This window comes from Rhamphochromis longiceps, linkage group LG16 (genome assembly GCF_057381845.1).
Source record: "Rhamphochromis longiceps isolate RC_006_pf linkage group LG16, R_longiceps_female_GT1.1, whole genome shotgun sequence".
In the NCBI taxonomy this organism is placed as follows: domain Eukaryota; kingdom Metazoa; phylum Chordata; class Actinopteri; order Cichliformes; family Cichlidae; genus Rhamphochromis; species Rhamphochromis longiceps.
Window position 1 is genome coordinate 19589164 of NC_140572.1, and position 24782 is coordinate 19613945.

The 24782-nt window shown below is 38.1% G+C and overlaps 1 protein-coding gene across 1 annotated transcript; it reads left to right on the top strand.

The window, feature by feature from the left end:
• The first annotated feature begins 10677 nt into the window (after window positions 1-10677).
• ankrd10b (ankyrin repeat domain 10b) lies at window positions 10678-24719 on the top strand. The gene is made up of 6 exons (XM_085384733.1): window positions 10678-11014; window positions 11773-11925; window positions 12858-12949; window positions 20893-21158; window positions 21931-22038; window positions 24146-24719. Exons 1-6 carry the CDS (start codon window positions 10817-10819, stop codon window positions 24343-24345), a joined length of 1017 nt encoding a protein of 338 aa, XP_085240859.1. The 5' UTR covers window positions 10678-10816; the 3' UTR covers window positions 24346-24719.
• Window positions 24720-24782: the final 63 nt, after the last annotated feature.

The window sequence follows — 24782 nt, forward strand, 5'->3', positions numbered from 1 at the left end:
AAGTTTAGTAACTTCAGGTCACTGCAACAAGCCCAGGTACAGTTTACCGACAGATGGGTGCAGGACCTTGAAATGCACCGTGTAGAACGAAAGACCATCGTACGTATCATAAGTTTACCAGTCTCACAAATTGTCGTCATAAATACACATTCCTTAACCGTTTATTAATAGGACCTTTGAGCTCAACGGTAATTAATTAGTAGTGGAAATAATTTCTGGTTCATCACAGAAATGTAGCAGTGACAACAATATTGTATGCTGTAATCGTACTGGACAATTAGTGATACAAAAAACCTGTTTTATCCTGTGAATAAAAGTATATGTTTTTGTCAATGTACCATAATAACAGAAGCGAAACACAATATTGTGTCAGGACAATTCACTATTTATGCACAATAAACAAAGGAGCATAGCGCGACAATTTCTGTTCTTGCTTGTAACCTATATCACCAATTATGTTATGAAAATGACGTATTAACTACTAAAAAACACTGACCTTCGTGTAAATGCTTGGAGCAGACTAACCTGTGAGCTGGAGTGTTCTGGGACGTTATAATTGGTCTTTGAATGGCTGCAATCCAGGCCATCCGTCGCGTCTTTGTTACATGAACAATTTCTCTTCAATGACGTAATCCGATAACAACCGATCTCTTTACCCGTCGGCTTCCCGTGGCTGTCATGCGACCGGCTATTGCAGTTAATAATACAACAGCTTCTTGACATTTTTGTGTTTCTTTTTATCGCTGTATAACTGATTTTAATTGAAAGCCTGCGTGCGCTAGTACCGCTTGCCACGAGTTCCCAGAATCCTTTGCGGTTCTACCCGTGAATGACGTCACATTTTCAATCTCTATATAATATGCATGTTAAATTTTATATTTGGGGTAAAATATCAAGTCTTTTCAAGTAAACCGGTTCAAGTCCAATTCAAGTCCCAAGTCATTGGTGTAAAAGTCCAAGTCAAGTCACAAGTCTTAGAACATTTTTTCAAGTCAAGTCTAAAGTCATAAAATTAATGACTCGAGTCTGACTCGAGTCCAAGTCATGTGACTCGAGTCCACACCTCTGATGACTTGATCCAAAAAGTTAATTTTTCGGGTAAAGGAGCAGAATCACTTCAGGTTCTACAGTAATGTTCTTTAGTCCGTAGCAAGCAAATAAGCAACAATAAACCCATTTACCGAGGAAGTCATTCAAATCACCGATGTGTTGTTTTGGAGGTGATTCGTTGCCTATGTGATCGAGTTTATTGCAGCGAGCCCTGAGGCCCTTTTTTCCCTGAGTTGATGTAGTCAGGGGTTAGTAACACATAATCAGTGGCCTGCTGGAAGCACTTGTTGACATCTTTTTTTTTTTTTTACAGTTTACAAAGTGCGGCAGTCCTGCATTATGAATATGTGTGTAATATATGTACGAGACGCTTTCACGAGGAAACATGTTTCCCGATTCACTCCCTGAACTCCCTGCAGTGAAAACTGGCTTTGATTCACTGTTCAGACTGCTGAAAATTTTAAATTTTTGTAGATCTTTAAAAAAAATATTAAGAATTTTAATCAAAGTTTCATGTGTTTGTCAAAGAGACAGCACTTCTGGGTCCAGAAGATGGAGCTCATGATAGAAGCGCAGAGAAAGAGAACAGTTAGTAGTTTCAGATATTCATAGAAATTGTAATTGTCAATCCTAAACTTTGCAAACTTTACTTTTTCGCTGTCATGTTTATCACTCTCCAGTCCTCTCTGCTTCACTGTGTAAGATCCACCTCCGTATGTCAGCCTACTGAATGACTGTTATATAAGTTGATATCATAGGTGGACACTGTGCCAGTGTATTTCCACATCTCTGTTTTTTAATTATTGCCTTTACATAACAGCTAAATGTCCTGTAAATATCCTGCATATTTTTTCTCTTTTGAAAGGAAAAATCACCCTTTTTGAAAAAGGCTTCTCTTGTTTTGTTCCGAGCACATCTGGAGTGAATTTGACACAAATAAAGTGTGTGTGTGGGGAGGAAGGAAAGACGGTTTGAATTTTGAAAAATAAATCAAAGTAAAATATTTTCCATCTCAGCTGTTATCTGGCATACTAAGTGTAGCCAGTTGGCTTATTATTCAGTCTGGAGGCTATGTGGCTTTGATGCTGTCCAGTCTGAGGCAGGGAGGGGACGAGGCACGACGAACCTGAAGTCTTTGGGGAGGGATCTTTACTTTTACTGTTAATGGAGCATTTATACATCATGTAGTACTAGTTTATTCAGATCTTTTACTTTTTAGTAATAATAATCTACAGTTGTTGAATTCTGCATATGTGAAACCTGCTGCAATATATCAGCCACATACAAAACAGCTTTATTTCCTCATAATGTTATTGCAGGTTTTGAATGCGATTGTGAAGAAAAATATGCTAACAAACTGATGAAACTCTAAGAGGTCAAGAGAAGGTTACATATTTATCACTCATGCATGAAAATCAAATGAAGAATATGTACCAGTTTTTGAAAAATGCAAACTTGTCTGGACCACATGACTCAGGTTTTGGTGGCGGCAAATGCTGTGTTTACATTTGTGCATTTAACGGTAAGGCTGCGGTCTCTCTGATGTAAACAGCAGTTATTTATGCAAATAAAGACACAAGCTATTTTTGTGAAACTTGTGACACCTATATGAGGCAGATTAAGCCTCACAAGGGGCAGTATGATCACTATTATTCATAAGTAATGGCACTGTGGACAGCAACAAACACGTGCATTCATTTCATGCATTTGTTAGTCTGTGTTTTGCACGTGACTTTCAATCAAAATGTGATGCAGAACCATAATTCTTTTGCTGTTTTTTTGTTTTTGTTTTTTTGTTTTTTTACAATTGATCCACCTCCAGTTCTGGACAAGCACAAACTCCCAGTTAGCTTTTGCAAATTGTGGCGCCTCTTTGATTTTCTCCAGCTGTGTCCACAGCAGCTTATCTGCAATTTTTTCCAGAATGTTTCAGGGTCGTGAGGTTTTCTGATACAGTCACAGCAGCTGAGGTAACTGTGTGAGATTCCCTCATCAGTCTTGACTTTTCAAGTTAGTGATTTTCATGACTGGCACATGTTTGCAGAGATGTTACCACTGAAGCTTCCCAACACCATAGAAAATGCAGCTTTTAACCAAACTTTTAACTATATGTGAGATCATCCTATCACCTTATCCAATCCCAGCTGTTTTCTCTGCAAGAGGCATGGTACATGGTATTTCTATATCTGTACACTTTATTCTAAAGCCTGCCGTTGCATATAACTACCTCCTCTAAATTTATAATATGTTCAGAAAGTATTGCTGTTCTCCTGTAGTATTGATTAAGTATAGATTATAAATTAAAACATTTAAATCATGACAGTTCAGGGTCCAACTTTAAGCAGCAAAAGTCAGGCCACAAGCTTCAAGATAAGCACAGTAACTTACTGTGAAGTTTAGAGAAACTGTAGAACTTTATTTTTGTGCGATAGACTCTCTCATTCCCAGGTATGAGAGCTAATCCACATGCTGTTTACCCAAGTGGTACCTAACACCTTTGCGTCATCCGTCTTTCATGTGGAGTTGACTCAGAGGTGGATTATCAGACGTCAGCAAGCAATCCGTTGTACACCTGCAACACCGGAGAAGAAATGTGCAAAGGGGGAGGCTAGGAAGACCATACCAGCACGTACAATGCCTTATCTCATCAGTAGGACAATGGCTCATTTACGTGGTCTAATCTGTCAGAGCTGAGGTGGTTTTTGAATCAACTCAGCAGAGTGATCAATATGGATGTAAAAGCAGCGCTAAGTGGACGGGGCTGAGGTTGGGTTTTAGGCCACTCTGTCTAATCTGAGCAAACAGACAGTAGTCGAGTGGGATATTGACCCAGGCTGATAAGATATCAACAGACATTCCAGTGTAGATGTGTAGTGAAGGTCAGCATCAGAGATCAAGACACAGGAGCGGGCAGTGAGTCCATAAATTCACACCGGAGTGACGCATGAAAAGACAAAGAGATAACTCATTAAAATGACTTGACGTTCACCAGAACTGGATGTGATTCACCCACAAAAACAAGGAAAAGCACTTCAGTGATTCATGTTTAACTTTAATCGACAAGGAAATGTTTTTCTTTGTTCACCTAACGCCACAGCTTTGTTCCACTATAGTCCAAATAGTTTACATGATACTCAAACAGAAAGGGCAATCTAAACGTGCCAGCTGAAATGTTTCTAATCTTATGTACCTAGAGATTAACTGACCTCTGGCACCTGGTTCCACCTCGTAAGCAATTCAACTGGTACTGTACATCCGCTTTATTGGTATCATACTGGGAAAATAATAAAAGCACCCACGTGTACCAAAAATAAACACAGGGAAACTCAGACTTTCCCAACCATATATTAGGTACGCTGTTAAACTGCTCGTTAGCACAAATATCCAATCAGCCAATCACATGGCAGCAACTCAGTGTTTTTAGGCATGTAGACATGATCAAAGTGAGCATCAGAAAGGGAAAGAACAGTCAGCTGAGACACAGGTTGCATCTGCTGACCTCAATAGGTCACAGGATAGGGTGATAAGGTCACACGTGGGTTTCACCCAAAACCTCTGGTGGTAATGACCCATGCTTTTTTCACACCTGCTTCATATGATGAGTCACTTGATTAATAGTGGGTCAATGACCGTCTTAAGGGACAACCCCCCACTAGTGTTTAAATACCTGGGACTCGCCACCGGGTGGTTTTAGAACTGAAGAAGCCTCACGGATGAGAGGTGAAACGTCACACTTTTTTTCCGAACTCACTAGACTAACAAGATCTGAATGACTAAGAACCTACACAGTCAAGCTGTTGTGTTCTTGTTGTGTGCTACTGTTGTTGTTTTAATGTGCAATAAACAACTTGTTCTTTGGTTTTACATTACATTAGGATTTATTAGAACACTCGCCTCTAAAAGTTTTACTATGCCCCTTCTTAATAGACTATAGCCAATGTAGAACTGGAAGTGCACTCCGCTTCTTCACTGACAGCCACAAGAATGTCACAGGGCAAAATGTTTTGTTTTTAAACACTCATTTTAATATTAATATGAGAATTTATAAAGATAATAAAAACAGGAAAAGCTGTATTAACAGCACTAGTATTGCTTTCTTAGAGCTTGTGCAATAGTAGAGAAACATCACAGTTAAAGCTAAGCTAGTGTTTTTCCGCACTCATGTGGATGAATACCTCCGTCATTACCGTAAATCTTGACACAGGATTGCAAACAGTGACGAAATATGTTTAATAAAGGCATATTTGAGGTTTGCGGTTGTTCCTTTTGTAATGTAAAGTAGCATCCCTTTGTTGTGGTGCAGTCATTACACTGATCCATCACTTTCATGCTCACTTACACATCTGCATGCAACTATAGCTGTTTGCAGGCCATAATCATCAGGAGTGTCCAGAATTATACATTCTAAAGTGTCATATTTGACATTGCACAATGGCGCACACGGCGCTCTACAAAAGGCAGAGGATCTGATGCCAACTAACAGCTGAATCACTAGTTTAATCATTAGAGCACATTGATCTGGCCTTGTTGCATTTAGTTTCATCCGTTTACTCCCTTGCTTAGTCACAAAGGACAAGGACTGGCTGTACACTCGGGGAATATGAGTCCATCAGTTGGGAAATATATACAAAATACTTGCTAAAACTACCATAAAGTATTTCTGTTGATCTAGAACACAAGTGCAGTAATCCAGATTGCTATAAATATCGTTTACACGGTTACATTAAAATCATCAAATTCAAATAAAACCACCTAAATAACTTAACTTAAATCTAGGGATGAATGTTTTAAAAACACACTAATGCAGTCTTGAGCTACGGGCAATACTGAAACAGGATTCTACTCCACAGTATTTCTCCTCTTTATCTTTCTATTGTGGAGTTTGCGTGTTCTCCGTGTGCCTGCATGGGTTCTCTGCAGGTGCTCCAGCTTCCTCCCACAGCCCAAAGACATGCATGTTAGATGGTTGTTCTAAACTACTGACTGTGGGTGTGAATATGTAAGTGAATGAAGTCTTTCTCTCTGTGTGAGGCCTGTGATAGACTGTCCAAGGTGTACTCTACCTTTCTCCCTATGACAGCCGGAATAGTCTCCAGCTCTTCAGCTCTCCTGTGATAAGCATTGTATTGGATAAGCAGTGAAAAAAAGTAATAAATGGATGCAAAGTCCCTAAATCCTTTATAAAGTATTTGTTACATCTATACACAAACATGTTTATTACCTGCCTTAATATGATCCACACTGTGGCCAGCTTCGGTAACATAAAACTCCTCTTTGTGAACATAAGCGTGTGCATGGACAGTAGTGTATTCTCTCATCCATGTTCATTAATGTGTGTCTATGTGTTATACGCTGTGTTATTTCAGGAAAGGGAGGAGGGACATTACTAGAACAGGGAGTGGTTGTACTTGCAAAGTAACCCCTCGCTGATCAGAATGCGACTTACTGTTGCTTTCTGTCACACTGATTAATGTCCACATGAACGCTGACCCTGATGTCACTTGTTAAAGGGCTCTTAATAAGGAGGTGATCTGGGGAAACTGGGTAATGAAGTGTGGACCAGAGCATGGTAAATGGCTAAAGTGGAGCATGACATCATCGCAGTGATATCAGGGTGACGCACATCACAAAGCTTCATTAAAATTCCCCTCATTCCAAAGCTTTTCTCATGAGTGAAAACAGCTCTGGAGCTTGGTGCTGCATGCTGGGACAGGCTCCGTGGAGTCTACATGGCAGCACTAAAAGCTGGAAAACAGCACTATTCGGTAATGGCCAGTTAATAAACACATTTAGTAATCGCTGAGTAGACCTATGTCTGTTTCAGACATCGGTTCCACTTCAGCTGAAAGGCAAATGTTGCACATCTACTTTTTGTCCTTTGGATAGAAATAGATGCTGATTATTGTATTATTGTAGCTGTGAATATTTATATTTGGACTTATATTCACCATATTTGTCATTCTAATAGTTTACTAATGCTGAAGATACAGTGGTAGCGATGCCTGTTTTCTTTGTTAGTGTGAATAAAATTCTACCTTTTAATGAAGTCCTGAAAATGTACTACTAATACTATTGATATTATTATTTATTATTATTATTATTATTATTATTATTATTATAGTTAATAATTGTGAATATTTACTGACCTGGTGCTCTAAACTAAAGGGATAAACTGGCATAGATATATTGAACAACCATAATGCTCTTTATGTGGTTCAGGATTGTCATAAACATGACATCATGCAATAAACCTAGTGCGCTGTGGTCTATAGCTCCCCCCAGTGTGCGGAAATAATACTTCAGAAACAAGCCCAAATGATTTGCAGTATATGGAGAAAGCACCTGCCCTGTGTTTGTGTAGACAATAAAAAGCTGTATGGGTTTTGAAAGGATAATAATTATAATGCTAATAACATTAAAACGTGTTTTTGTTTACTTGTTTGTTTGTTTTAAACTAAGTGTGTTGGTAGCTGTTTGTACCTGTTAACAGCTGTCAGCGCTGTGCCTGTATGTATAAGTTATTGTTATATGCTGCCATCTAGTGGTAAGAGTAAATATGTGATAAGTCTTCTTTCTTTTTCTTTTTCTTTTTGCCATTTCAGTGATATATTTACCTAAATTCTAACGTTAGACGTAAACTATTTTGGATGCAGCTTCTTTAAAGGTTGTGGTGGGTGGCTATAATCATTTTGTACTTATCCCTATAGTTTAAAACTATACTATAATATAGTATTTTATTTTCATCTGGGCCACCCTCACTTACAGACTGAATTAATGAAAAAGCACTAACTATTAAAGGCTGGCAAAGAGTAGTGTTGGATCTCGTGCCATTGGAATATCTTACAAGGTGTGGAAACCATACTTGAAGTATGTGGATCCTCATGTCTCTAATATTATGCTACAAGGATTCTCTTGAGTGTTCAAACTGCATTTTACTACTGGGACCACAGGTATTGTACTGTATTGTATTTCTTTTTTCTTTTTTTAGATGGATCTGGGCTGGTGTTTTGTTTTGTGTTTAGTTTTTGGTTTGTTTGTTTGTTTTGTTTTTTATTGCTCTCAACTGTACACTATATTATGTTATGTAATTATGGATTGTTTGTGAAAATGAAAAAACTAAAAAAAATATTGTATTCATAATAATAATAATAATAATAATAATAATAATAATAATAATAATAATAATAATAATAATAATAAGGTAATACTAGAACTAATAATGCTTAAAAATAAAATGAAATATACAGCTTTAAAGGAAATCATTTGTTTCAGTCATTTTTGTCAACACAAAATGCATCTGTTGGGCTGTCACCATGATACTGGATTAATTGTTTGATCTGCCTATTTGTTGATGAATTATGCCACATAATCTATATAAGAAAACCTACTGGAAATTTAGTGACACTAAACAGAACTGAGAAAATAAAGTGTGGCACTGAACTCTTCCACACCCTTCAAATCCGAACCACTCATCCCAAAACTGTATGGCCACTTCATTCCAACCATGAGACAAAATTACGTTGGAAAAAAGCATTATCCTCCTCAGTGCTGCACTGTAAATATAACTGATGTTAAATACTATAATAACGTGCACTGAAAGCTCTTGTGCTAATTATAGCATGGACTCTCCTACATTTGCCTCACAGTGGTTTGGTCCATTGCCAGTCATTCACCAGAGCCCTTGAGCAGAAAGGGAAGGGAATTAGATAGAAATAGTTCCTGTATACGTGCTCAGCAGGAAATTCAGGAAATGAACAGAGTTGTGATTTATTTGTAACTCTTAGTAGTAAATAAATCCACAGTGATATTCACATTTAATTACATCTATTTACGTGTTAACTATTTGAAAATAAGTAAGAACAACTAGCCTCACTTGACCTCATAATGTGTGTTACCATGGATTAAAGCATGGTGCTGGGTTTTTTTTGGTGGGGGTGGGGGGGAGGGGGTATCGTGTTTTTGGTGATCAATAGCTGTCACACAATGACAGGAAAGGATTGTGGGAACAACAACCCTCCTCACCCACCAAGATATTTTAGTCCCATCCACAGTTTGGCAGGCCAACGGGATTCTGGCCCCTCGTGCATGTCGTGCTCTGATTTATGCTGATGAACTTTGGTAGGAGTCACAGCGTCCCTTTGTGTAAATATAACTGCTATAAATGTTCATTTGTCCTTCTGTCAGTTGAACACCAAGAGGAGTAGAGAAGTTTTTAAGAAGGTAACTGGTTTTTAAGTCCTTATTATTGCTTAATTTATTTTAAGATAGGTATTTCCTGAAAGTGTGCTCATTTCTCCTGTGGGAAACAATGAAATCATCTTATTTACCTTATCTTATCCATTATTGATATATTGTGATGGATACTAATAATTTATTTCAAGACTGATTCATTTCTGCCTACCCGTTTTTTGTCCATTGTGCTTTAACTAATCCAGTGACTCAGATATACAGAAGGTGGCATAGAGGTGACTGTCAGTGATTGTGAACTGACTGGATAATAAATTCAGTACATTAACGTGATGATAAGTGTGTTAGAGAATATATTCTATACTGTGAATAATAATATAAACATGAAATATTTCAATTTAAAACAACTCTAATATCAGTGATTTGCAGGCAAAAGACATTCATTGGCTGACATGCAGAGATATGTGCTATTATAACTCATCACATCTACTACAGGTAGCATTAAAACACAATAGGAATGTCAACAAGGATGTTCCTAACCCCCCAAAATAATGCCTATGTATATAATTTATATTTTTGGTTTTTTTGGAGAGTTATATGTTTATGTACTATTTGTTTTTTCACGCTGCACTCAGTCATCACAAAAAATGCATTAAGTAAATCTCAGATAACTGAGAAAAATGAATGATATGTGTCCTTTCTCCCATTGTTGTCCTCTTATAGTCTCCACCCTTGTTTACTGAGCTGCGTGGGGATGATCTGCTCACTCAGAGATATGAGTGTGTATGTACAGACACAGAGGGGGAAAATATAGTTTGCATAAAGCATTTGACCTTGACTTTCATTGTTACTGCCAAAAATCAAAGTAGACCTTGAAAAAAAATCATGAAATCATATCTAGTAATATATCATATGACAGAGAAACTGTATAACACAGCTTTTATTTTTTCACCAAAACAGGCTGATGTCAGCAGGCTGTACTAAAAAACATCATAAAACATCAAAGTTTTAGTATAGCCCTTGCTCTTAAGTGGGAATTAAGCTCTCTGAGTGCTCTTGTTGATACAGTCCACCATGTATTCTCCCACTGTACATTATTAAACAAGGAAGTCCAGAGGTGTTCAGAAGGAAAGGTCCTAAGTTATCTAATTGGATTCTTATTATGTATTTTTTTTTTCAACATTTCGTTTTCAACACATAGCTGAAAAATTGAACATCAGAGTTTCATAACATTATAAGAACACCTTTTTGGGATATCATCAATCTTCCGTAGAAAGTAATTACAGGCTCCTGGTCTAACGTAAAATCTGGCACTCGACAGTGACCAGAGAGGAAAGCGGGGAAATCGGGAATGTGACGTCCAGTCCGCAGTTTGCGGCTCTCTCAGCGGTTCTCGGGTTTCAGCTCGGCGCGTGCTCTACGCCTCCTGCTTTGTGTTGTCAGGCAGAGAAAGACGCGCCATTCAGGGTGGCGTGTGTCCTCGTGCACGGTCGCAGAGTCGGCGCGGAGAACTGAATCACATCTAGTTAATTTACTCTCTCCTCTTAAATAGTCGACTAATATTTATAATTTCGTTACCATGTCGGTGGGAGTGGAGTCTGGATTCTCAAGCGAGGAGGTCTTAAACAGCCGCTTCCCTCTCCATCGGGCTTGCAGGGATGGAGACGTCGGTGCCTTGTGCTCCCTCCTTCAGTGCACATCAAACCCGGCCGACCTCACGGTGGAGGACACTTTCTACGGCTGGACGCCCATACATTGGGCTGCTCACTTCGGAAAGGTATCGCTTCTGTCCGCCCGGGTTTTAGTTAATGGATATTTTTTTTTTGGCGAAATGTTATCCAGAAGGAGCGTCGTCGCTCTTCGACATCATGAGGCTCGTCTCGGCCATTTCCTGATGTTTCCATTAACTGTTAGCTGATGAGACGAAGAAGCAGCCGTCCCTGAGTGCAGGCAGACAATGGACCGTTGAAGTTAAAGCGATACTTTTTAAAGCTAGTTTTCAATGAATTGTATTAGTATGCGCAAAATTGTAGGTACGTTTTTACCTAGTGTTGAACAAGAACCCTATTAATATTAACTAATGGCTTTAGGCGATAGGTTTAACACGAAATTCTAGCATTACAAGAGCCACAAATGTTAGCTAACGAGCAGTTAGTTAAATTGGATGTAGCCTCGCGGACTGTAGCAGGTTTGCGGCTAAAAAGGGCGGTTATTCAAACTGCTTTCAAGCCAACTCCCGGCGCTAATGACTCATTTTTAATGAAGTGTTTGAGTATAAAAAACACTCGTGGTAAGACTTGTTTAACAAACTGCACATTAGAAAAGAATAGGCCTCACGTTTGTACAGAGACTGGATTCATACCCCGAGGCAAAGCTTTGATAATTGTGCCTCGAAAACCCAGTCAGCCCACATAGGAGCGCTTCATTTTTGCCCTTTTTCGGCTGCTGTAACACACTTGTCTGTACCTGCCCTGTCTCAGAATGCAGGTAATGGGCCTGTCTGACTGTATGTGCATTGCACTTGTGTCTTCACAGCTCGATTGTGTGATGCGTCTGGTTCAGGTGGGCTGTGGTGTGAACGCGGTAACCTCCAGGTTTGCACAGACGCCCACTCACATTGCTGCTTTTGGGGGCCACCCTGAGTGTTTGTTATGGTTGCTTCAAGCTGGTGCAGATATTAACAAACAGGTACGATATCAGACCCACTCTCATCCTTTTTCACAGAGTTTCCTGAAGTGACATGTAGACTGCATTTGTTACAAAGTGGGACAAGAGGAAAACATAATTTAAAAAAAAAAAAAAAAAAAAAGGGACAATGGTTTTTATGTGAAATGAAAAGGAAGCAGGGGAGGGGGCGAGTGAAAGGAGCGTGAGGGGTTGAGCTCAGATAATCCCATTGAAGAGGATAATTCTAATTTGGGGTCACGGCCCTGGCAGTGTTGCTGCTCACTCCTCCATTTGTCCCACCAATGCCCTCACATTCCATTTTATTTATTTATTTCTTCACCATATTTCCCGAAGCAGCCACTGTCAGACTGTTGAGTGCCTCACTCATCCGTCTTTTCCTCTCCGTGGGATTTCATACACAGACAGGCTCATGCGCTGAGGCTATATTTTATGCTCCACTGCACTACTGAGAGGAATCAGATTAGTGGGGCACAGTGACATAACATATTGTCGTAATCAGGAACCACATTGCTTTGCAACTCCCATTGAATCTGCTTAGCGTCTGTGGAAATAAACACAAGGGAAAGTTCTCAGATTTGCGGACCTTTTCCTCTTGAGTGTGTAGCCTTTTAACTTTCCTGGGATTGGGCAGTAGGAAAGTGTGATATTTGAGTGCAGCCTACGTTGCATTGTGGTTGGAGAAAGCTGCCTCACTCCCCCCCCCTCTCCTCTTTCCTCTGCTGCACTCTTACTAATGTGCAACTGTAAATGTGTGTGGGCGGCAGTAATGTCTGGGTGAAAAGTTCAGGCTCTGCCCTGCAGCGTTACACCCTTTTATAATATCCAGTATGTGCTTAGGATGCAGTAATATGTGATACATTTGATAAATACTTAATTGGTAATGTCTGTCTGATACATTCTATATATAACTGCGGTCTCTTGTCATCACTCAGGACTATGTGGGCGAGACGCCCATCCACAAGGCTGCTCGCGCGGGCAGCCTGGAGTGTATCAACACTCTCTTGATTCAGGGAGCGAAAGCTGAGTAAGTCCTGTGATCAGTCCTGTGTCATCATTTCTTTTCCTCTGTACTATCCAGCAACTTAGTTACACCTTTACAAGGGATCGCCACCAAACTCACATCAGTACAGTTGTTAAGTCTAAATGTTTTATTCAGTTTCTTCAAAGCTGCAAATATGTGATCTGCAAAATTAACAGTGCAGGTCTTAAACATAAATTTGTAGAAGGTGCAGAATGTAATTACTAAGATTAAAATTTTTGATATTATATTATATTAGCTCCAGCCAAAAGGAATGCTGCTCTAGAAGCGGTTACTTTACTTTAAATCAGTTCAGGTTGTGTCTGTATATAACTTTAAACAAGATTTGAGCAAAGGACTGAATTAGTCATTTAGCTCAACAAAATAAAATCATCTTTGTTTTATTGTTCATGGGTTCATTAAAAATGTACACCAGACAACTGTGTAGACAATTACATCCTTGAAAATGTTTTTAGAAGTTCTAGAGATGCATTTTGTGAAACGGTAATAATATAGCAAAGTTAGCTTGCTTGACATGTTAAACATTAACAGAATTGGTGGCGCTTCCTTGAAAATGTGACACATTTTGTTAATCCTTAAAAATTGTTGTTTTTCATTGCAACAATTCGCATTAAGTTGCTCTCTGTGTGTAACATTATCAGATAAGACATATTCCACAAGTGCCTGCTTGTGTACTTGAATAAGCAGACATTTATTACCTTTATAGTCTGCTACACTTTATGTGTGTTACAGTAAAAGTTGATTATTAACTCTGCACGGCGTCTTTCATCTAGATGGCTGACTTTTCAGTCCAGCACGATTATTACACAAACATTAGGGCAACTTAATGTAAAGGTTGATAAACTGTTTAATTAGTAGGCCATGTTGCATGATCTCTGTTAAATCTAGAGTGTGGTTTTCTTTGTTAACATTTGTTTTAAAGATTTGTGTCTTAAATACACAGCTTAACTGGGTGACCAAATGCACATTGCTTTTTTATCTGAATACCTCTTTACTGTCATTGTGGAAAGGCTGTAAGGTGTTGCATTGAATGAAAATGCATTGATTAGGTGGCCGTGTTTGGAAATGCAAAATCTTTTTTTTTTTTGTTTAAGTTTTTGCAAGATTGTTTTGGCTGCTTTCATGTCCACCTTTTTCAAGGATCATTAAAATTAACAATAATATCTGCATTGAGCAGATAACAGAGTTAGATATAATAGATCTTGCACGATAAATTTAGCTTATTATTTTAGGAGGTAGACATAATCTCCTCTTGTAGTAATGATCAGTCACACCTTTACAGTTGTTTTGCCAACATACCCATTTATAGAAAACATTGTTATCACTGATGTTCGATCTGACACATGAACAAAGAAGTGAGGCAAGACTCACTTTTCCTGTTTGTTAAATTTAGCTTCAAGACCAGCAGGACTTGAAATAACAACAGCTATATCGTTAGATCATAGCTGTTACTTTCCTAAAGGTCATGTGAATAAGCCTAATGAATTAGGCACCCAGTTTACATACTCACAGCTTACCTGTGTTATCCAGCTGTAAAACAAACAAACAAAAAAAAAAAAGCCTTGAGTTGCTTCTCACTAAAGTAGGTTACCGGGTTTGTAAGTAGCTTTTTAATGCACAAAGAAATTAAAAGTTGCTGCTTACTTTAGTCTTAGGAGTTTAGATGTTAGACTCAACATGTTTTATTTGTTTTTGTTTTTCAATTATGAAGTCTTGCAGCTTCATTTTCTGCAACATACTGCCTGCCTTTTCTTTGTGATCCCATTAGAGAACAGAAACCCCAAGCTACCAAGGAGTTTATATGTATGTTAATTTTTTTGTAGTCTAATAAATCTTTGTGCACCAAAAGCTCTCTGTAAAGAAGGTAAATCCCACCATGAAGCAGTAAAAGTGAGCTTTAGGTATAACCATGACAATACTGAACATAATCTGAGAGCAGTGCTGACTTTGGGCCTTGTTTCAGTAAAGGAATGCAAACAGTGCTCACACGCCTTTTCAAAAGGTCTTAGAGACACACACACCATGCATAATCTGTTCCGCATAGTTTCACAGAGTGCGTGTCCCAGAGTCATTAAAAAACACTCGATGGAAATTAAAAACACTTCATTTTCTCCTTGTATAAACACCCTGGTTGCTACGGTTGCCTTGGCAAATTAAATCCACTGCTTTCATGCAGAGAAGCTCAGCAGTGGTTCACGCAGTGTGCATTTGGTTATCAGCTGATGAGTATTATATTTTTTGATGAAAATGATATGTGATTTTTTTGTTTTGTTTTGTTTTTCTCCCTGCAGATCACAGATATTTAGTTTAGTTTATTATCAAGTTTGTTTGTTTTTCATTTTATTTAACTTATGACTCAGAAATGTAGCGGGGGCGCAGCTGGGGGGAAGACTAAGGCACAGCAGGTGGGACTGGGGCTCATGACAAAATAACAAATTTCAGCATCAAAGGGCTTTCAAACATCTGCTAACAAAATATTCCAATGCTAACAAAGGTTGACAAAGAAAATAGTCTGCTGTCATGTGCAGTAAAGATTTGGTGGCAAGGCAGCAAATGAACCTTGACGTGATAATTATTCAGGCAATCAGTTGTTGGTAGCACTCATGGTGCATTATATCTGATGCATAAGAGAGAAAATATTTTGCTGGGAAAAGATTTTTGTTTATGCAGTTTATACTATAATAATACAACTCTGCAATACATAGTAGTCTACATCATATACTACTATATGAACTAAGTTGTGTTCTTATGCTTCTAGTTTTTATACCCTAATTTTTAGTTGTTTAATTCAAAATATGTGTAATATACAAAGTCTAAAATACTGTGTTGATAATCTTCTAATTTGAATCTGTTAGTCAGGACAAATAGCTCTAAATCCACTCATTTAGAGCTTTGGTAATTTTTTATTATAAATGCTGTTATTGAAGTCAAAGTTTCTGCATTTTCTTTTTGGAAGTTAGCTTGAACATTGAGTCTACTCTTTGAGATCTATTACTTGAACATCCATCTCCATGTCACATTTCTTTCATGTCAGATTAAAGCTCCGTGATAGGCATCTAAACACTTCTTTTGCCCTCCGGTCCACTCACTGCATTATGGGAGCGAAGCTTCAATAACAAGCACGTTTTTACTGTGGAGTGTTTTGTACAGGACCTAAGGCAGTAAAATGGATTTAGTGGATTATGAATGGTTTATTCTTAATGGAAGCTCACATCAACATTACCATGGTTATAAAAGAAAAGCAATGCCTCCAAATATTTTCACAGAAGCCTTTGAGAGTACGTTTTTACAGCAAAGCGGCTAAATTATATTTCACGCAAACAGGATGTCCTTGTCACATTGATTATATGAACAGTGAATGAATGAATGAGTTTTATTCAGTCGCTTAAATCTACATTTTTCATTGAGGATTTTCCTCAGTGGGCTGTTCATCTTCTTGGCTTTGTTTTATGCTTGCTTTGTATTACATCCTCTTGAACACACTTGTCATCTGAGATTTCCTTTTCAACGGGGAGAAGTAATTCATAAATGATAAAACTGTAAGCTTTGACTATATGTCAGAGCATTTTGCAGCTTTGACTGTTTCTGCTTATCTTCACATTTTCCATGTGGAAGAAAGAAGAGACACAAGAAGAGTGTGATGTACTCATTTGATTCATTAGAAGGAAGTGCTCTTGAAAGGCTTGAATTATGTATGAAATACTTTCATTCCTTTGGCCGTCACCTACAGATGCTTTTATGCACCTTTCTTTTTTTTTTCTTTTTTTAAATGAGTGGGAACAACATTAAGTCCACCTAAACCTGAGGTTTGTGTTATTTTACTCAGTGGTGTCATGGTTGGATACAACTTGGATCCTTCTTGAAGCATGCCTTGACGCTCAGCAGGCATTTTGGCAACACCTCTGTGCAAGCGTTTCTGCTTTAGTCTAAAAGATTGGGTTGACAGTCATAACGTTTACATAATTCCTTACTGGAACATAAAAACGATTAAATAAAACTCTTCAAAACTTTCCCCAGTGTCACAGTTCATCATGGTTTTATTTGTAGCTCTGTCCCGAGTGCTGACAGGATCAACATCTTTGGCTGTTTGCGCCAAGTCACTTGAACGAACGCCATCTTAAATCCTATTATAAATACACTACCAAGAAAAATGATAAGGACATCTATAAAGTACTCGTAGAACCACTCATAAAGTAGATATATGGTAACTAAATAAATCGGACCCAGCTTTATAAATATGAGCTTTACTTTTTGAAATCCAGTATTTAATTAGAATCATAAAACCAATGCTCTGATTTTGCTCTAGAACGCTAAAATAAACTTAGCACTAAAACTATATAGACTTTTTGGGGGGTAGATTTCTAAGAAATTCTTTTTTGTCATGAGCCTCAAACTGTAAAGGTGGTCCAGTAGCAAACTAGCAGCAGGTAGGCCAGTGCTTAGAGGCTGCCGGTGATGAGCGTAGTGCAGGCATGCTTAGAGCAGCTGAGTGAGATGGGTTAGATTTGCATAACATCATGTACTGAACTGTCTAATGCTAACATCATCCTGTTGCAATGGTTATTCACTGTCATTTCACTGTACCAAATATTTTACGTTATACACAGAAATGTTTTCTTTTGTATGTCACAGTATTAACCCTATACAATATCATAGTCTGTTTTGACTTCTAATCTTTGTCACCTTTTCCTTTATGAAAGTGACAATAAGTTTACAAAAAAAGTTTTCTATACTGTTAACAGAAACAGAACCGTACATCTTAATGTTTTGCAGCCATTGAATTGGAAATGACTTGGTTTTTTCAAGTAATCCTAGAAAGGGGGAGAATAGACACTGCTGAGTCTGCCCCGTTCCCTGGGATAGCCGCACTGTTGTGGCATTGAGTGTTCTCACTATCGCTTCCTATCTACACACTGGCAAACTGTTGAGGTATTTCTTGCGGTGATTGGTTTTAATGCTAGGTTTTTTAATAAATCAAAACTAAAGTTTTAGACCTGCATGCTTTGCTTATTATCCATGATTGTTCCTGTATTTAGCCTCTTTTTTTTAATTTTATGATTTGTCTTTATTTTGTGAACTAACCATAGGAGTCCTTTAAATGGACAGGGTTAATCACGTGAGTCCCATGTCAACATGTAGCATGATAATAGGCTGCCTCTGGAAGGTTAGACAATAGTTAGAGAAGATGCATATTGTGTGCTTAGGACCGAAAAGCAAAGCATACCAGGCATTTACAAAGAATTAACGCTTCCTTTTTTAAGTTGTTTTTTTGTTTTTGTTTTTTTGTTGTTGTTTTGTTTTTTTTTCTTTTAAGCTATACACAGCTATCCATTTTGTTGGATTAGTGATTACCATAGATGTCAGGTCTCACTAAAGGAATAATGGTTTAAATAATTAAGGAAATAGAAAAGGGGCATATTGTTTCAGTTATGTGGAGGGCGATGTTCAAGCTGAGATTTGGTTTGGAAACAAGTCAATGCTGGAAATGAAGCCAGAGGGTCAAATAAAGAAATGAGAGAATTAATTTGCAGCAGACTTTATCTGAAAACTTGAAATTTGCACTTATAGTCAGGCATTTAAAATGCCTGGCACTCATGAGTGTCTAATGTTTAGCTTCCTCCTTAAGAGATCCACAACATATACAGACACATAAAAAAAATCACTGCACCTATAACCTCCTCCCTATCTTTGACCAACCCCACAGAAGAGCTGCAGTAATCTGCGAGTGTCTCTGCAATCACTCATTTGACATTGGATATAAGATTTCAAAACGAGGAGCAACTTTAATATCTTAAGTGCTTGAAAAGGGAGAGGAAATCTCATTTGGGGATTGTTGAGGTGCAATTTCACCCTTGTCCAAAAAAAGGCTTAACCACTGAGTTCCTCTAGACAAGAATTAGGGCAAGTACTTGTTGTTCCATTATCATACAATAAGTGGACATTAATGATTAAGATTAGAAGATGTTAGATTTTTATCACAGTAACAGTATGTTATTCTGTGTCTATCTGGTCCACTGTTTACTTAGGGAACTGTTTGTGTTCAAAGAGAGACAAATTTTAACATTAAATTCTTATTTAGTATTATACATGAGAATTTCTATTCCTTAGAGTGAGACTGATCCATCTACCATTTAACATGTAAATGATATTCAGTTAAAGTGTAACCTCTTGGATTAATCCTTTGGAAGCGTTAATTTTGAAGGGGACGGGTAATGTGCAACAAGTTTATTGTGTGATTTTTACTTGTTTGATTTTTTTATTTTATTTTTTTTAAATCTTCAATTCTTTATAAAATGTTTTTTTCACATGCACTAGTTCTTGAAATGTTTATTTCTGCACAACTGTTTAGATAAAAATGCAGAGAACGAGCAGTTTCTACACCTCACGAATGACCAAACAGCAGCTGTGTGCTTTAAATCCTGCCTCTTTGTGTGGAAGTTAATATCACCTGGTTTTTAATTTAACACTATAAACGCAAAGTTCAATGAAACAAAATGTATTCCTAAAATTTCGGTAAATCATTTTAGTCATGCATGAAACGACGTGACGATTGCTTTCAATGTTTTTCCTGTCGTGTTTTTAAAAAAAAAACAAAAACAAAAAAACAGTCCAGAGTCAGATGTGGGCCAGCGCTCCCAGTTCTTTGACAAAGACTGAGCTGTTTGGTTAGAGAACTCATTTCACAGCATGATGACATTTAGGCCCCGAACAACGGCAGTATTGTTTTTGTAACTGGCTGAAACAGACAAAAGAAATTTCCATCATTAAGCTGCAAGAAATGCTTTGGTTGGTCGATTATTTTCTGTATCCTTCAGCAGAATGATCATATTTTATATTAATAGCACCTTTTTTAAAATATAGTTTTTATTTTATTCCTGTGTAGTTTTTTTCTCCTTGCTGTCCACATTTTACCTGCAGGTGAAATTGTTTCCACACTTTAATGCTGTTTGAAAACTGTAAATTTGTGAGGGGGAGGGGACACAGTGCTGTTTGCTCATTCATTACTGCTCCCAGAAAGTTACTTTATCACTGCTGCAACTGGCTATGGTTAACACAGAGTGCACAGACTACTTAGAGTTATTTTATTATGTTTTTTTTTTTTTTTTTTTTATTCTCTTGCTCATTTTTCTTGAAACAACATGAGGACAAGTTCACTTTAGCTTCACATTCTCAACAAAAGAAGAGTGGTGTTGCTTGGGTGCTGCAGTTCGACCTTGATTTGTTCTCGCCCTAATCGTTCACTCTCTGGAGTTTGTTCTGAAGATTGCATCATAGTCTTCACCATCTTCTGATTCTCTGACTCATCTCTGGGGATTTCGTCACTTTGCCAGTCTGTCATTTTCTTTGCTGGCTTTTCCACGTGGACATTGACACAGAGAAGACAACATCACTGCGCTTTTGATGCGGCTTTGCAGAAATCCTTGAATTCTATCGGCGCTGGAGACGTGAGATGACAACCACTTCTCATTCTTCGCAGAATGCTCCTTGATGTAGCCCGTTTGACGCGGTCCACGGATGTGATCTCCTGTGGATGCAGCGGATCATTTCATACATGTTCAAGTGCATGTGCTCAGCTGTCTTAACCATGTCCGTTTGCAGCAGATGTGTTTCCTTAATTATGTGGAAACAAGTGAAATCTTTAAGATGCAGATGATCCCAAAGGGATCAGTCGTCATCTGTCATGAAGATGACGAAGAGGATGTGAGAGAGGGTAGAGCAGCACAGGCTATTTCTATACATCTGTGTTCGTGTGTGTGTGCGAATATTTGCTTAATGAGTGTGCGTGCGTGCGTTTATGTATGTATGTGCGTGTGGGGGTGTGTGTGCCTGCGTGTGCGTGCTTGGGTTTGTCTCATTTTGTTTGTGTTTTATTTGTGTAAATGGAGCATACAGTGAGTGTTTCTAACACTCCCTTTTCTGTTGTGCAGTATGAGGAATGCCAGTGGGCTGACTGCTGCTGACCTGGCCCACGCGCAGGGATTCCGGGAGTGCGCTGAAATACTCTCCAATGCCCAGAACTTCCAACAAAACATGGCTCAGTCTCATAACGGGGTTTTTCTGAATGGCATGAGCCAGAATGGGTGCCACACTTACCCCACCATCCAGGGACGCAGCTTCTTGAATGGTATGCCCAACAGAAAAAGGTCTTTCGAAGGCATGGAAGCAAACCCTGGAAAGAAGGCTAGAACTAACGGTAAGTTACTAAGCTGATCAGGTCTGTTCAGATACTTTTTTTTTTTCTCTTCTGTTACCTTTTAAAGGAAATTGAAACTTTCAAGACATTATTACCCCTCAGCCATAAAAGGTTGATGGCATAGTGTCATGCACACCAAAGTTTGTGAATGCAATAACTCGAGAACGAGACAGTATAGGATTTTGAAATTGATGCCATCGAGTTCAAATCTCAGTGACCTCGACCTCAAGGTCAAAGGTCAAGATAATCTGAAAACCAAGTGAAGTAGGATTTTGAAATTGATACCATCAGTGTATCTAGGAGATTAAGGGGGTAGGTCTCTGCAGGTATTTACTTTTTAAAAAATATTTTCTGAAGTCTTTCCTCCAAAGGGTCTTGTTAGACTTAATTCACATTTTATGTGAGTCACAGCAATAGTGTGACACAGTGACTCTTTATTGATTATAATTCATTTTCCTGATATTAATTGATAATGTTGAAACACCAAAGGATGTTGGGTACTCAAACTTCTTTTTACACTCAGCTGTTTAATTTATTTCTAGCATGCATGAATGACAACAAAAAATAATTCAGTTTTGGTGAATTGGAGATCAGCAAATTGTCATCTACAAACTATATTCTTCCTTTCATCACATGACCAAGTGTCTGCATGTATTTTTAGGACAAAATCTGGGTTAATTGTATCTTCTAAGCAAATCTTTCTTTAAATGGATGGATGGAAACATGTCCTGGCTCTCAGCTCACTGATTTTTCCACTCGTCTTGGCTCTCAGGTTTTTGTGTGGAACCCAAATTGCTTAACGGGAATGGGCCACTAGATGGAGCTGGAGATGCGCAGATGGAGAGCATGAACATGGAGCTGGCAGCGACTGTAACCTCAGGTGGGCCAGGAAGCTTTGCATTTGGGATGAATGGGGTTGCACCATCACAAGGGCCGGGGCCCATGGATCAGGGGGGACCAGCCAGGTCGAGCCCCACAGCTAAAGAGCTGGAGGTCATCACTGTGGCGTCGATGCAGACCCCCTGTCGCTGCACCAACTCTTATGCCTACTTGTAAAGGGCTTGTGTGTGAAATGGCACACGCTAATGTTCCCATTTGTATGTTTGTTGTACGTTTCCTTTTTGAGTAATGCACAGATATCGAAATACATTTGTTTTGATTTGGTGGAGAGCTTCCTTTGAAAGATATTTAGCTGTGTGCGTGCGTGTGTGTGTTGTATTTTCTACTTTTCCATGTACCTGATTATACTCTTAAGGAGAAAGGCATTAATATGTGTTTGTTATACAGATATGTAGTCAGTGCATACGTCGGATTATACTGACCGTTCTCGTGTAATGCTTACTTTTTATTAGGTTTTAAATAAAAGGATGATTTTGTTTTGCACAATTATACCACGTTGTTTGCATTAAAAGTGCAAATGTTTATATTGGCTTCATAAAAAATATTTAGTCATGTCTTATTATAACGCTTATAAACTTGTGCATTATTGTATAATAAGGAAAACTTCATTTGTCACCTGATGTTGTGAACACCAACCTTCTGCTGCCAACACCAAAAAAAATAGTAATGTTCGAGTTTGTTTTTCTCCCAGTTTAATAAATCAGTAAATATTGTTGATTTAAAATAATATTTAATAGGTGACATTTATGTGAAATTGGTACCTAAGCACTTTTTAAAACATACATAAAGAAAGTCTCTGGAAATTTCGCATTTTATATTGAAGAATGACTTTATGCCAAAGCATATCTGAACATGAATGTAGCTTTTAAAATTTACATAATTCACTGTGCAGCTTTCTTGGAGTTTCTAGATGCCCTTTAGTAACATTTACTGGTCCATAAGAGTAGAATTTGTTAACCCCTCTTTTTCACCTTTGTCAATGATTGGTCTGAAATATGATGAATGTTTACTGTGTGTGTGTGTGTGTGTGTGTGTGTGTGTGTGTGTGTGTGTGTGTGTGTGTTGGCGAACTTTTAAGGTAACTAGCAGCAAGGCTTGCATTTGCGTGTGTTACAGAAGAATACCCAGTGTGTTTTTTAAATTAATATCAGGCCATATTGCAATCGGTTGTTATGTACAAACAGTCCTGCTGAAAAAAAGTTTGCATGGTTTTTTACACTTTGCAAAAAGCCTTATTTGTTAAGCTGCGTTAAGTAATCCAAACGGTAACTTAATGTATGCTGTGTTCAAATTTTATAGACGCTGGGGGGATTCTTTCTGTATTTTGTAGTACTATTTCATGTTGAACATGGTTTTTGTTTTACGTGGCAGAAGGTTTGAGTGTGTAGTCTTTGAATCTGGGGCATCAAATGTTTTGAGTACTGAGCAGATTTAGCTTTGTACTTGACTGCTTGACATCATTAAATGTGTATAAAGTTTATAAATGTGGCCTTTGTTTTCTTGGTGTATCCTTGTGCTCTTTTTTTTTTTTTTTTTTTTTTTTTTTCTTTCTCCTGTCTCACAACATCTGTGTTTATTTATTTATTTTTAAAAATGCTTACATTTTTCAGATGATTGCAAATACAGTGCCTTTGACATTTTTTACAATTCTGCTTGTGATGTTGGGTCGTGGAGCTTAAAAGACTTGTGATTTTTCTTGTGAAATGACACAGAACTAGGTCATGGTGGTACAACGCAAATTGTATGTCAGAATTACTACAGATCAGGATGTGACCTATTTTAAAACAAGGTCTCAGGTCAAAACTTTTGAGATTGCATAAACCCGTGGAGTCTATTTCGCAATTTATTGATCTCTTTTTTTTTTCTTTTTTTTAAAATCCAAAGAGTTGGATACCACTTGATGTGTGTTGAAAGCTGGCCATGTAATAGACATTATTTTTACATGGCTGCTTACAGAATTGTAGTAAAAAGAATTTTAAATAGTTGTGCAAAACAAAATCGCCCCCTGCCTCGTTTGTTCTCTATTAGAGTCAGGAACACGATCAAAACAATTTGTTTGCCCTTTTGACTATTTGTTTCATTTACAGTGGCAGGTGAAAGACACTGTGAGGACTTTTTCTCAAACGGCCCAACAGCAGAAATCCTCCTTGACCACCACATCCACAGCGGCTCACCTGAGATCATTAGCACTGGAGGCAGTCAGGTGGAGCACCTGAAGTCTGTGAAAGCGGAGCAGTTCTATGACCACACCCTCTTCAGCACCATGCTTCTTTACCATGGATCCTAAAATACAAAAGTGATCTTCCTGACACCTCTTCCTTTTTGCCTGAAACTCATCTAAGCCTAAACAAGCATTCATTCGCCTTAAAGCCACAGAGTGGTCACGATCATTGAATTTCTTTGTTATTAACAGCAGAGCCACTGTTCTGGATGGGTCTGAAACTGCATTAATAAAGCAGCGTAAAAAGTGGATTTTTGTGTTGTTAAAGACAAAAGTTAATGTTTAGTTCTTGTTGTGATTTATGCTACAAATAGCAGTTTTCTTTGAATACACTAAAGTAAGCATTTGAGATGAACCACTGCCAGTGCTGAAATTTTGTTTGTCTCAATATGTTAAAAAATGGAAACACATAAGATTCATTAAAAAAAGGTTTTCCAAAGTTTGATTTTTCTCCGTACATCTTGTTCTGCTTCCTGCCATAGATGGCTTATGAAATAATGTGT

What these genes read in the sequence shown, in the direction of transcription:
- ankrd10b (XM_085384733.1), top strand. Translation starts at nt 10,817, where the DNA reads ATGTCGGTGGGAGTGGAGTCTGGATTCTCAAGCGAGGAGGTCTTAAAC. An exon ending in ATTCAGGGAGCGAAAGCTGA is followed by an intron (nt 12,950 to 20,892) that starts GTAAGTCCTGTG and finishes TCTGTTGTGCAG; the next exon opens with TATGAGGAATGCCAGTGGGC. An exon ending in GGCAGCGACTGTAACCTCAG is followed by an intron (nt 22,039 to 24,145) that starts GTGGGCCAGGAA and finishes TTTCATTTACAG; the next exon opens with TGGCAGGTGAAAGACACTGT.